The sequence below is a fragment of the Onychostruthus taczanowskii genome, unplaced genomic scaffold, assembly GCF_017590055.1.
Source record: "Onychostruthus taczanowskii isolate IOZ18803 unplaced genomic scaffold, ASM1759005v1 scaffold248, whole genome shotgun sequence".
NCBI classification, from domain to species: domain Eukaryota; kingdom Metazoa; phylum Chordata; class Aves; order Passeriformes; family Passeridae; genus Onychostruthus; species Onychostruthus taczanowskii.
The window spans coordinates 43,960-58,896 of record NW_024499774.1 but is presented as its reverse complement, the minus strand read 5'-3'; the positions used below and the strand labels follow the sequence as shown (position 1 = coordinate 58,896).

At 37.7% G+C, this 14,937-nt stretch overlaps 1 protein-coding gene across 3 annotated transcripts in view; it reads right to left on the bottom strand.

Annotated features, from left to right (window-relative positions):
* The window catches only part of VPS41 (VPS41 subunit of HOPS complex), a 112,247-nt gene that overhangs the window by 54,259 nt on the left and 43,051 nt on the right, over positions 1 to 14,937 (bottom strand). For 2 of the 3 annotated variants that reach the window (XM_041406310.1, XM_041406311.1), the window contains 3 exons: positions 11,016 to 11,090; positions 5,093 to 5,155; positions 3,882 to 3,947 (listed from right to left, as the gene is read on the bottom strand). In XM_041406310.1, coding sequence (XP_041262244.1) covers positions 3,882 to 3,947; positions 5,093 to 5,155; positions 11,016 to 11,090 — 204 coding nt within the window. Of the gene's footprint in view, positions 1 to 3,881; positions 3,948 to 5,092; positions 5,156 to 11,015; positions 11,091 to 12,924; positions 13,002 to 14,937 lie in introns of all 3 variants that reach the window. The other variant, XM_041406312.1, reaches the window with a different exon arrangement.

Sequence of the window (14,937 nt, the reverse complement as noted above, 5' to 3'; positions counted from 1 at the left end):
CTGACACGGAAATAGGTCTTTTTGTTTGGCTGTTTTTTTGTTTGGCTTTTTTTTAATGAGAAATTTCCCTCAGGTAACACTAAGTTCTCCCCACTTTTATAAAAGAAAAAAGAGTCTAATGTTTAAACACAAGCATTGATAAGCTAAAATGCTAATTCTGGGAGGATAAATGGGACAAACATGATCAGATACATCTGTATTTGAAAATCAGTTCTTATAGTATATCTTCTGCAGAAAAAGAAACACAGACATTATTAAAAAGGTTTTTATATATGTATTTCCAACAAATATATATATAAAAACCCATCAATATACTATGTACATATAGACACAGATAGACATTGAGAGATGACACTGTTGACAGTCACAGGGTACATCAGTTTCATTTTGCTTCTCTAGCCCTTAAAATGTTTCAGACTGGATATGCAAATCAATACTTATTATACAAAATGTACGTCCTAGGCAAATGAGAAGACCCAGTCCTTTATGATACAGAATATTCTACTCCTATATTTAGAATACATTTGCTTAATTTGTGCTGGGTCCCCACTACCATCCTGCGTTGAGAAGCCTTAAAAAACCCCTCCATTATCACACATTCAGGAGAGTGACTCAATCACTTCAGAGGACTTACTCTCCTAAGTGTTTCACTAAAAAAACCCTTGTATCTAGTTACTGATGTTAATAGAGATGATGTCTCTGCCAAGAGAGAAATCTCAACTTGTCCTGCTCTCCTTATGTTATCTTTACATAAGTCACAGTAGCTGATACCTTGACTTTGCATCTGAAATAATATTCAGTCTTCTTTCTTTGTTAGTTCTGTCTGTGTAACCCTCATGACAATAACGGACACTTGGACTTCACAAAAATGTTTATTTAGCTCATGTATTAGGAAAGACTAGCACTCTAAGAGTCAAATCAAGAAAACCTTGTTTTCAGCTTTACCACCCTCATTTAGTTGGCTTTTACCCTGTTATTTTTTGAGATTAGAGCCTTTTTTTAAAAGGTAGAAGGTTATGGCCTTCAATAGCACAGTATTTGTCTTTTCCCTTGCTTTGAAGCTCTATTGTCTGCTCTGGACAGAAATGCCCTATTACTTACAATATATAGTATTATTACTTCACGGTTACCATCATCTGCCAAATCAGCACAACAGTGCTGTGGTTAATTGCAGAGATGAGGAGGTAGCACCTTCTTTTACTATGGCACCTATTGCTTCTCACTGCAATAGTGTCAATTTCCACAGTACCTGTCTTATTTCTAGGCACAGATAATATTAATTCACTTAGGAAAATGGGTGAAATAAGCTTTGCCAACCCAAAAATATTATCTCAAGTTTAACAGAAGTTTTCTTTTAAATACTAATGCTTTAATAAGCAAACAATTTAATTAGTTCATAACACATTTTAGAGAAAAGCTTCTCTATATGCCTACTTAAGCAAAGTTAAGCAACCATATAAACATATGCACAGTAGAGTTAAGCTTACAACAGCTCACAGTGATTACCCCAGTTACCCCAGGGAGCACTGCTCTTAAGTCAGCTTTTGGTCAGGCTGAGCTTCTAAGATGTAGCAAATCCCAGCATTACACAGCAATTCACCCAAGTTCCAGACATCCACCTGTGTAGGGAATCAAGGATCTGCACTGTGCATCCCTGAAGCATGTCGCTAGGGTCTTTTTCCCCCTTCTGTTTCTTGAACATTTCTAGGATGCCCTGAGTGGACCTTTGAACTGAAAAATGTATTTTTTACACATTCTATATTGTTATGAATAATATTTTCCTTAAAAAATAAAGGCAAAGCAAACAAAAAAACCCACTCCACTTAAAAATGCTTACATACATTATGCCACCATTTCCAGAAAATGAAAGCAAAAACAAAAATAGACCCAAAAAGCCTTTGGATTAAGAGTTCACATGATACATACTATGTTTTTTAATGTACCTCAGGCAAGGAGCATAGCATTAGACCTTTAAGCAAAGCTTTTCTTTTACATTTGCTCCACAATGAAGATACTCTTACTGTTACTCTTACCTTGGTGTGGATGAGGACAACAGGCAACATGTTTCCCACCACTGCCAGCTATTAGGGATGAAGTCACTGTACACATGCAAAGGCTAGAAGCGCACAGACCTCAGGAGCCACAGGAAGACCTGTCTCCCTCCCTGAAGGAGTTCACCTTGGTTGCTTAACTTTGTTTTGCACAATCCCCCAGACACAGGGAGAGAGTGGTGAGGTCCACAGCCTGAGGCTGTATGCTTCAGCCTGCTTCTCTTCACTCTTGTGTTCAGCTGCCTGTTGCCTGCCATACTACACTTTGGCTTTATAGTTAAGGAGAGGTGTAAGTGTTCAAAAAAGCCAAAAAAAAAAAAAAAGGTAAAAAAAAAAAGTAGCTTCATTAGTAGGTGGAATTTAGCTTCCTGAATTTTCAAAAAGTATTTTGTAGTTGCTTTTATAGAAGTACATATGCTCCTATTGGAGGAAAGGAGAGAAAGGGAAAGGCTTCTATTGCAAAGCTAAAGGCTTTATTTGTTGTTTTTTTGCACCAATAAAATCAAATTACAGATGTCAAGTGACATTTGCTTCAATGCTAAGTACCTTATGTTAAGATGTCAATTAAAGTTTTTCTGAGGAGGAAAGTTCCTCAGCAAAGCATGAATGCATTAAGAATGAGTATACCATTCCCCAGAGGACAGAATATAAAACAACCTGTCAAGTAATCAAAGATAACCCCAAGAGAATGTGTTAACTCCCTGATATTTTTTTCTGTTCAGCATCAGGTGAATGCAAGATCTTTTACCATCTGGCGGAGCCCTGTTCTATTACTTCCTTGCTTCTCTCCTTCCATGCCCCTTTTATCAGCACTAAAGACCTTCACAAACTGGTGGCTGACACAAACACACACTGACTATGCATTTTTTTAAGGACAACACCAACTTCTACCAGCCAGAAAAATCTGTCAAGAACACACACCACTTAAATAAGTAAAGCGCAGCTATGCTTTGAAATATATTACTGAACTGTTAATGAAAATTAAGAAGTATTCAGCACCAGAAGCCTGTAGTTTTTATGTGCTGGTAAGAGAGTGCAATGGCATTTGGTTTGATGCACCTGTGAGAATTGCTCACCCTTAATTCTTAACCAAAGGGAATATAAAATTCCATGCATTCAAGAAACTGTTCCAAATAAAACTTTTCATATTTTGACTTAAAATATGCAATGTGATATAAGATACTTGTGGGACCTGGAAACACCTCCAATCTGGAAGTCAGAATTGTATCCTACACTAATAAGACGCTTAATGCACATTTAAAACTCCAACTAAATCCAAATAGAAGACTACCTAGAGATATAAATGCTTGGAATGGGGTGAGCTCTACTATACCAAGAACTCCCCTTAGTTCATTTTAAAATAACCAACAAAACCCCTCACCATGGAGAAGAGCTGATGAAGATACTTGGGTTTTTTTCCTTAAAATAAAACCCCAAACAAACAAACAAAACCATCCCAAAAAATCACCCACAGGCAACCCAAAATCAACACGTAAAAGATCAGTTTTAAGGTCTAACTTCTGCTCCCACTCCAACAAATTAATACGGAGAAAATATGGCCCAGGCCATATAAATTACTTTTTTTTCAGACTATCTAGACAGAAAGGTATTTCTACTCTGAATCTCAACTTGCTGCAACATGTTCTTAACATAAAACTTGCACTTTCTCCCCTGAAATCACTTTTAATTAACAATGCTTTAAAATACAATGTGTAAAGAGAAGGAAAAAGCGGAAGTCTTTGTTCTAGGTGTTAAGAGTCACATATATATCCTTCCAAGCTATATCAAAGGGCTATTTAAAGATAGCCAAAGTTCATTATGAATGCTTACCTTTTTTCCGCCGGTTACAAATTGCTTGAAGTGGGATCTTACAAACTGAGGATGAACAGCAACAATCTGGGGATGGTGGGGGAAGAGGGAAAGAGAGGATCGTGGCTTAAGTAAGAATTTACATGAAGCACCACATCACTCTTTAAACTAGATAACCCTTTGTCAATTATCAAGTATTACAGCTGAGTTCTTTCTCTGAAGTAAAGCCTAGTTGTTTCAGACACTTGGTTGTTTTTCTTAAAAGATAATTCTTCATATTTTATGTTGTATGACAAGCGTGATACTGAGTGCCGTGTTACACTGAATAGCTACTTTTCTGTATAGCAGGCTGCAGAATTAGGACCAATCAGAACAGGATTCCAATTAGGAACAATCAGGACTGCTGTGAGCAAGAGCTACCCCAGTTAAATCTGGTCTGGGGCCTGCCTGAAGGGCACACATACCTCAGCCCTGTTAGAGGACAACATCGTGTAGCATCTTACAGTCTCTTTGCCTTATGTGTAAAAATGTCAAGTGTGTAGATCCAGCTGTACGAGCAATAAAGGCCCTAGGAGGCAAGTGAGTCACATCTGGCATGTGTGAAAACTTAACAGCCTCATTCCTTTCCCCCACACCATAAAGAGCAGCTGCAACATGGAAGACTCCAAGCAGCAAAATGCAAACATTTGCCCACATCGCCTTTCCTCCTGCAAGAAATGTTTCTTGTTAAAAATCACTGGGTTTTCCCATATGCCTAACAGATGTCTTTTTTTCAACAGCCAGGCAGACACACTTCTCTAAAGCAGAGTTAAACTCAAGTTTTCCCTTCAGATAAGGCACATCAGTATCACTGCCCATTGCTTTATTTTGAGGCAGGTTTAATGGATATGAACTGGTTGCAAAATATTGACCTCCCATTTAGCAGAACCCCCAGAATTTGTATCACAAATCTACAGAGAAATATGTTGAGACGGGTAATGCCTAAAACAGGACAATTTCTCTTTCACTTTCCTTTTGTATTTGAAGAACTCAATAATACCTCTTACAAAACCAAGATTGGTTTCTTCCTACCTAACCAGATCAAAAGCTATTGGGATAGAAAACTATTTTCTAGTGACTTGAACAACATTGTAAGGAAGTGATATTCCTCTCTTTCATTTATATTGGATGTGACCTTTCTGTTACTAAAGACAACACCACCACAATTACTAAAGATTAAAACAAGCACTTACTTTAATAGGACAGTCAAAAGTTTCATGAAACTCTTCTGCTGAATATAATCCAAACACTTGTACCTGAAAAAGTATATTGAAAAGCCAAAATTATTTACCTAATTTACACTGAAAAATTAACTCTGAAAGTAAAATCCTAACAACTAGAAGATTATCTGAATGCTAACAGTGACATCTTTTTTCCTAAAGTAAGACACATTTAACAATTCAGAGCTAATTGATGACACAATAGGACACGAAATGAACGATGCTGAAACCTCCAAGGTAAAAACAAGGTAGGTTTTTTTTCTTGACCTCAATATATATATAGAATTCCAAAAGTGACCCTGGATTGGAGGATGAAATTGTCACCTCTCCAATGACACTGGTCAAACCAATAGTCCATCAATTTTCTCCTCCTCCAGAAAGGAATGTAAAACAATCATCATTTACATGAAAAAGTGTGTGAGAAACTCCATTACAAAAATGTAAACAGCAGAAGGCTTAGAAGAACTTAGAAGAGCTGAGTGACAAATTAATATGGCTTGGTCTTCTACAGTGTCTTCTCTAATATTTGCAGCAGTACAGAAGTACTTTTATGAATATTTTTCCTCCTTTTTTTTTGTTACAATCACAGTAAAAACAATAAGTTCCTTTTGCTTTAGGCTGATGAAATCTGTTTAAGAGATAGCAACCTAACTATGGTAAGAGCAATAGAACAACATTCAAGAGAAAATAAATTTAGAATTCTTCCTTTCTGAGAAAGAATGCTAGGATTTTTTTTTGCCTCCAAGCAATACAGGGTTTACATAAGAAAAGAAACTTGTGACAATAAAGCAAAACCAGCCTGAAATCCAAGCTCCATAGATTTCTAGACATTCTCTCCTCCTCCCCAGTGCATACAATGCTACTTTGTTTTATTCCATGATCATTGGAAATTCTTTCTCTGAAGACTCCTCCATTCTCATTTATACCAAGGTATCAGTACATTTAAGAGTCAGCAGAGGAGTTACAACTATAGGCAATCATATCTATCAGAATCAATCCATTTGTAGAAGCATCAACATTGAATTTAAAAAAAGCTTCTACTGTCAAGAGAATTAACAGATTTTTAAAATGTTTCCTTGCCTTTAGTTTAGAACAGGTACAGAGATATCAAGTGTTAATGAAATATTATTACATTATATGACTACAGAATCAGGTACCTCCTGATTATTTTAAGTACAGGCCTCTTTTGGACTCATGTCTCCCCATTCAATAAACAATATTCCTTTTCTTTACTGTCAGATGAGACAGTTGACCGCCTAGTTCCTGCAGAATTTAGGAATAAAACGGGGCTGAAGACTTATGGCCAGGGATTAGTAACTGACTTACTAACTATGTTTTCCAGAACGAATAATAAATGGTTTGCTTTTTCATTATGTTTTTTAAAAGGTTTCCACCCACTGTCAGAAGTTGTTGAAATAAACTCATACAAGGAGGGATGAGCAGCACTGGATAAAGGGAGAAAAAAAGAGCATCCCATGGAGTGATCAGTGAAGAAATGTATCTGACAGCAAATCTACTTAAGAATGCTCTCAGATAGGCTCTCATTATTTTCCAGAAAATTTTCTGGAAAAGGCAATCCCTTCAGTAACTCTGCTCTGCATGTTCAGCATTGGACTCAAAAATTCTAAAAGTTCTTTTAACTTTATTTCCTTCTTCCCATCATGATTCCTTCAGGGGGAAAAATTAAAAAATAATAGTAACAAGAAAATATAAATCCCTTTAGAGAAAGACCTGAAGAATAAAGTCAGTAAATATCAGTAATGGGCCACAAAAAGTGAGGCTTAATTGCTCTAAAAAGATCAATTCAGAGCCCAAAAACACCCAAAATTCCTGCAGACAGTCAAGAAGACAAAGTAAAAATATTAAACTTAATGGAAACTACAAGAGGAACTAAGCCATCTACAAGGAACTAGGACAGCCTTAGAGTGTCTCAAAGTTCAGCAGTCTCAGTGAAGTTAAAAACATCTCCAGCCACCTCATTTTCCTTTCAAGCTTGTCTCCTGGATACATCTCCTAAGCATTATCAGCTCAGTCCATTACTCATTAGCGAATATACTGTCTCTAACAACACACTTTAAAAATACTTCGGCATGCACTGTGTAGGGCTGAGCTACTGCTCCAATGGATTAGAAAAATCAATATTTGGAGACTGTGAGATGTATCACAAAGCTGTGATTATGTAAGACAGCTAAAGGGCTGTATTTGAATTGGACCTGGCTGTAAGCCTAGAAAACTTTTGGGCTGATGTCTAGAGGATTTTGCTTTCTGGCACATCATATTCAGTACAATAGCCTACACAAAGTAAAAAACAGAGGAAAGACAAAATAAGACAGAAAAAAGAAAGGAGAAAAAAAAAAGAAAATATACGGTTAAAACTTAACACTGCAAATTCTGTGAAAGCAGAATCCTCAAATATTACAAGACAGCTCTCTCAAATTAAAAGTAATTAATCAAAAATTAGCAACAGTGCCTTCAACGTTTTCCTAATATATCACTGAATACGGCAATATGATATTTCTTTTGGAGTATTACAACAACATGGAGTGAGCTAAGAGGAAAAAACAATTCTGCAAAAAATAGATGTTATCATGTTTACTCTAGGGACATCATCTAACAGTTTATTACTTCTTAATGTCTCATATTCTTCAGAAAGAAAGTGATTCTTCTGCTATTACAAACCTATACTGTATTTATCTATTTTTACTTTCCATGCCCACTCTGTTCAGGACGCTTAGGCAGCTGGAAAAAGGATTTTACGATTCCACTACATTTTGCTAGTCCTGTCTGATTTTAAATATCCAGAACCCACCACTCCAGTGCATCTGGACTTAGCTGCTTCTTTGCTTCCACATATGGAAAAAGTAAGGAACCTTCAGTGACCAAAAGGCAGGAAAACAAGTCACATTTCTTGAAAAATTATTAATGTAATACCAATGTAATTAATGGATATTCTTAACATCAATGTTGTTACAGGCATTAGAGATGACACTAAAACACACAAGCACATGGGTTTTCAATATAATTTATATTTCTTCATATAAAAAAAGTTACAAGCCAGAATAAGAGTGCCAATTACATTCTTCTTATGTAATGACATGGAAGTTTTAGCAAAATCAGGAGTCATATCCAGGTTTTTCATGATAGTATACAATTAACTACATACAAAACTAACACAAAAAAACTAATCTATAAATCTCCAAAATTCTGAGGATGCCAGCCTGCTTCCTTTTGTATTTATCTGAGCACCAAAATTCTCTTATACCCTAACACTTTAACATCCAGCAGCTAGACTAGAGGGCTGGTGCTGGTTATGATTTCTGCCCCTTTCCATGCCAGTGGTGATCAGCTGCAGCTGACTTCATTAGAAAGGAAGGTTTTCAAAGAATCAAATGCATAGTACAGAAAAGCTGCAAGTGGCTCCCAAAGAATTTGTTGCACATGTATGACATACATGCAACAGATTCTGACATTGGGTGTGGACAATGACTGTCAAGAAGAGGATTTAGAAAATTGTACTGTGCTTCTGTGCTCTCCCCCCAGTCTGTACAGCTAGATCAAATCTAGTTTGAGAGACAGAAAACAAAAAAGTAGTAAAATAAAATATGTAGATATAAAAGGCCAGCAGAACAGATACGAGGAGGTGGAGGTTCTCATCATAAGGCCTTCCTGAAGAAAATAAATTGTTTCCATCTCTATCATACTGGATCCACTTTGATACATGAAAATGCGCTCTGCTTATAGCAAAAGAGAACATATCTTCATTAATTGGTAGAATATATTTGCAGCTAACTCAAAATTCCCAGGCCTCTTCATTACATCTGCTTTTTTGTTTAAAACTGATTAAAAAAACCTAAAGTGTTTTACTGTACTGCTTCACTGGTTTTCCCCCCTCCCCCCTTATTTTTTTAAAAAAAGGGTTTCACCACTTTTACATACTTAATCAAGTTAATAAAAACTTTGTAACTATTTGCACAAGTATTTTAACTGCTTACAATATCAACACTCCCACTGCAGTAAGGTAAGAGCTGTAAGGAATGAAAGTTACACTTTTGTTACGACCAGAATCTGTAAGAGCTACATTATCTGGCCAAGAATCTGCCATTTTCTTATACAGCAGCACAACATAAAACTATTTTAATAAATTTTAGGGGTGGATTACTTCACAGACATGAGCCTTTCTGGATCATGTGGAAAATCTGCCTTCTAAAATACCAGATCTTTTAAATCTCCAGATGAGTTTTTCACAAGTGTAGAACACGGTGAAGCACCAATGTCCTTGGACTCTATGAACGCAAATATACTGAATATTGTACCTGTGATATTCCTTCCCTGTGGCTGTGGGACTGTATTTTAGACTGCCTTGTATAGTATGTAATGTCATACACTGGATCCACAACTGCTATTTCAATAAATGAAGACAGAGTAACCATTTAAAGTATCAAAGTCCTTTCAAATAGAACCACACCAGAGTAGAGATTATGGGGTTTCAGTATTTCTGAAATTAAATAAGTATATTTAATATTATCTTAGTATACGAAAAAAAACGTGTATGGCTTGCAGTCTCACCGCAGCATAGTGGATTACCGACAGTCATCCACAGTCACATCTGAGGAGCCCTTACAGTAAGTGCTTGCTCCCCAACACCATAGGAAAACCTAAACCAACAATGCTAGCTCAACATTTTTATTAGCTTGCACAATTACTGACCCTTGCCTTATCTTGCTTAGACAAATAGGATACCCTTGTGGTGTTTCACATGAGATGTAAAATTCTATAACCGCTTTGATAGGTACTAGTATCCTAATTACTGTGCCAAGATACTGACATCAAGATATATCTCAGAAATAAAAGGCCTGGATACAACAACTGGCTGCCTGCCTGTTGAGGGACAAAAAACTCTGTTTGGAAGGAAAAAACCCAAATGCATACAGTCTAAAGAGGTTGTTTCCCCATTTTTCCTATTGCAAGTTCCAGCTGTATTTTAATTTAAAGAACTTCAACTGAATGCAGCATTAGGATTACCAACACTCTTCCTCCCCGAAGTCTACTGTGTAAGGAATGTTCTCCTGAGAAGTAAGCTGGATATTGGGAAATTATTTTAATGCACTGCATTGGTATATGGGCAGTGTATTAAAAAAGAAGCTTAAATACACTCTGTGCATTAGAATTTTATCATTGCAAACCAACATTAGAAAATACTGTCATCCACTGAAAAAACAAGAAGACATTCTTATAACTGGAAAATCAATCACCAAAACCACTGAATGTCACAGCTCAACATTCCAGCGAAGCACTGATAATTGCTACTTATACACTACACAAATGATACATGTCCTCAGCCAATGAAGTAGGTTTTTAGGAAACTGTACATATATTGACTTTACATTTATTTAATGTGGCTGTTGTAAGACACTTTGCTCTTCTGATAAACTATGATTGTTTATCAAAAGATTCTGTAATTCAAGAGAAACATTCATAAAGTGTGTGAAAATGAAAACCACCAGCCCACAGAAATCATGTCCACAAAATCCAATTTTGTTGATTTATAGAAGAAAGGCATTAAACTACTGTCTTGCAGGAACAGCAGAGTAGTCACTGAAGTATAACTGGCACAGCAGTAATGATTAAGTTGACATGTCCTCCTGTCAGAGCTGTTAATCAGCTTAATAGCAGTTACATTATTGACATTCTTGTAATTACTTTTCCTACAGCATATTTGTGCAAAATATATTTGACTTTAATTTTGAGTATTCAAAGGTGAGTTCAGTCCTCAAAATGTATGGTCAAAGTAGTGGTGCTCAATGCAGGAATCAACTCCACAGGTTATCACAATTATTCTAGTATAATACTAGGACTACCTGCTGCCTCAGCAAATATATAAAGAGATTTGTTGTACCTTCCCATCTTCTGAGCAAACACCCATGTGTTCTCCACTTTCATCCAGGCTGATCTGATTTATCTTCACTGGGCTCTAGAGAACAAAAACAAGGAAAAAATACTTTTAAGGTATTGAAGGTATTGAATTGCAACATAGGTTTACTTGTTCTTAGACAAATACAGAGAAAAGCCTGAAAACCATCCTGATTTAATACATCTTCCCTTCCCTATCCAAATATACTTTTGGTTCTAACCTACAGGGTTAGACAGTATCTGCTACTGTTTACTTAGCTTAAACAGCTACTCATCCCTGAGGTATGGAGGACTTACTCATAACATCATTTGGATACCCTGATGCTTATCTTCTTGCATACAAAAACCAATTCAATTATATTCAGGTACCAAGAAACTTCTTATGTACCGTGATTCTGATTTCACCCTCTATAACAAATAGCTCATCATTTCAAGAATCACTGAAGGATCTTCACACTGTAAGTCTCTCACATTTTTAAGAACCACTTTTCTTATTCTCATAAAATATTGAATGGATTGAACCACAAGTTTGAATTGAATGGATTGAACCACAGCTTAGACCAACCACTCCTGTGGTTTTGAGCATGATAAAAGAAATCCATCATATGTTTGTGTAAAAATAAAGTGTCACTGGAAGAGCACTGGAGTTATAGGACCACATTAAATGCTACACAACTGTGTATGAAGTATCACAGGTCCTTATATATGCTACGGCAGTTGGAATTGTATTAAATGTACATAATAAGTACATAAAAACACACTGTCCACATGGGCTATTCTATAGCAGATAAACCGAGATGTTTTCACACCCTTTTCCCCCCATAATCTTTCACACACACAACAAATTCCAAATCAGAGAAAGGAAGCTTTCCTCTCATCCACTTTCAAAATAGCATATGCCCAAATAATATTTTGTAGAAGCTTTTTTATAATCAAGGTTGATTCAACAACTGAACACTGCACTGCCATTGTTGTCTGATGAGTTGGGAAAATTACACTGCCCTTTTGCTTTCCTGCTTTCTTGTGCGCAGAATATGTAATTCTTGGGCACACCATGAAATGGCACCTGGAAATATTGCAATTGCTGCCTAACACAAAGTGGTCTTTCCACGGTGTGTTGCAAAGAAGTTCACTGGGAATTTAAACCAATTTTCCTTGACTTATGTGCTCCAGAAGTATTTTTGTTTGCCACAGACTTGTTATGCTGAGTTGCTACATTTCAAGATCAGACACCAGTGCATGACTAGCAGTGCAGGCAGCTGGTGCACATTCTACAGCTGTGTTCCTCCTGTCACATTTAGGGGGTATCAGCAGAGGAGTACAGATCAAGCCCATCAACCTCATGATGTGGCAACATCCTTGTAAAAGCTCTATTCTCAGATATTACACATAAAATTTGCTAATTCCAAGACTGGAGGATGCTGAGTAAGGCAAGATGTATCAGTTGTCAGTCTGACTTTCTAGAATCTTCATAAACAGCATAAATCTTCATAAACTTTTATTCCTGCCTTGCCTTGAAAAATGCTTTTCTAAATTTCTGTTTTTCTCATCAAAGTGCAAGAGAAGACTGCCTCTCTCTAGGGATGGGCATGGGGAAAAAGCTAGCACGTCTGCATCATTCCCTCTACTACCAGGAACACCTCTGGCCTTCTGAAAGCACAAGCATAGAAAGTTTAACTGAGTTTATGACTGAAGTGACATGGGGTTTTTTTTGTTCTGGGCTGCATCTAAGTTGCCATTGCCACAACTTTCTCACTAAGTTTCTTCTCTTCATTTGTTATTTTGCAATTGCAAAGACAAAATGTCTATCTTCAGTAGTACTGTCTTGGCACAGGGTCATTCACTAAAGTACAGTGTTCAACTGGTCATATTCTTCTCATCACTCCAGCACCTACATCCACCATCAGGCTGACATCACAGCATCAGCAGATCTGGCAGCGCTCCAGTGCGATGGGCCTTGTTGGAGACACTACTGCAACAAAAACCAAAACAAAATTACACAAACCAAGACACACCAGAGGAGCTGATGGCTCAATCCTACAGTCCACACTATTCCTATTTTCCCGTCAAATGGCTTTGATAAAGTTTGATCCTGAAAAAATAAAGTGTAGAAAATAGGCAAAGTGGATTACATAAGCTATCTTTACATAAACGTTGAAAACGAGGATCAGGATGATGGAATTTATCTGTTGTGACGTGGTTTGAAAGCCATATGGCAATACTTTGGAAATTAAATGTGTCATTGTACTCAGGTAACTAACAAGTGCTCAGCAAGGCAAAACCTCTCCTGCAGGATACTACAGATAACAGGAAGGGCTTCTACAGGTATGTGGCAAGCAAAAGACAGACTAGGGATACAAAAGATGTGGGAAGAAAATAGGAGACCTGGCTACCCTGGATGAAGAGGAGGCTGGGGTTCTCAATGACTTCTGTGCCTCTGTCTTCACTGGCAAGTGCTTCAGCCATGCCACCCAAGTCAAGAAAGGCAGACGCAGGGACTGTGAGGATGAAGATCCTGAGCCCTCTGTAGGAGAGGATCTGGTTTGAGACCATCTAAGGAACCTGAATGTGCACAAGTCCATGGAACCCAACGAGGTTCATCTGAAGGTCCTGAGGGAGCTGGCAGATGAAGTTGCTGAGCCACTATCCATAATTTTTTGAAAAATTGTGTTAGGTGAAGTCCTTGATGACTGGAAAAAGTGAAATATAATCCTCATTTTTAAAAAGGGAAAAGTGGAAGTTACGGGGAACTACTGACCAGTCAGTTTCAGCTCTGTGCTAGACAAGGTCACACAGCAAATTCTACGGGAAACCATGCTAAGGTACCTGGCCAACAAACAGATGACTGGTAACAGCCAAAATGGTTTTACAAGGAGAAAATCATGCCTAACAAATTTGGTGACCTTCTATGACAGGGCTACAGTGTTAGTGGACAGGGGTAGAGCAAGTGATATTGTCTACCTGGACTAAATGCAAAGTGTTTCATACTCCTGCATGACATTCTTGTCTCCAGATGGGAGAGACAGGGATTTGATGGATGGACCACTCGGTGGATACTGAACTGGCTGGACAACCACACACACAGAGTCTGGGGTAATGGCTCATTGTCCACATGGAGACCAGTGATCGGTGTCCCTCAGGGGTCCATACTGGGACCAATACTGTTCAACATCCTTGTTTGTGACAAGGACAGTGAGACCAAGTGCACCCTCAGCAAGTTCACTGATGACACCAGTCTGTGTGGTGCAGTTGACATGATGGAGGGAAGGGATAATGGCATCCAGAGGGACCTTGACAGACATGGGCTGAAGCAAACCTCATGAAGCAAAGTGCAAAGAAAAAGGTCCTACACTATTGGGACACACAAGACAGATTATGGACTTTGGACCTGGTTAGCATAAGAGATTTGATAACAAGATGCCTTGACAATAGCAAACAGAACTTTGAGGATTAAATCAAGATTGCAAGAAGATTAAATCAGATGGGCGTACTGGAAAAAGAAAATTACATCAAACTGTACAAGCAAGAGATGTAAAATGCAAGAGATATTGTAAAATGCATAAGTTTGTTTATGTGATGATTAACCCAATCCTGGTAGTAAAACATTCCTAGCCTTCCTAGAATAAGTATATAAGCAGTTATACTTCACAATAAATTTGGATTCCTTGACCATTTCACGGAGTCCCCATCTTTCGTTATTGCCAACACTACACCTGGGTCACTGTAATCCCAGACACACCAATAGGTTGGGCAGAGAAGTGATTGAGACCAGTCCTGCTGAGAAAGACTTGTGGGTGAGAGGTGATGAAAAACTCCACACGAGCCAGCTGTGTGTGCTTATAGCTCAGAAAGCCAATCAAGTTCTGGGCTGCATCACAAGAAATGTGGCCAGCAGGTCAAAGGATGTG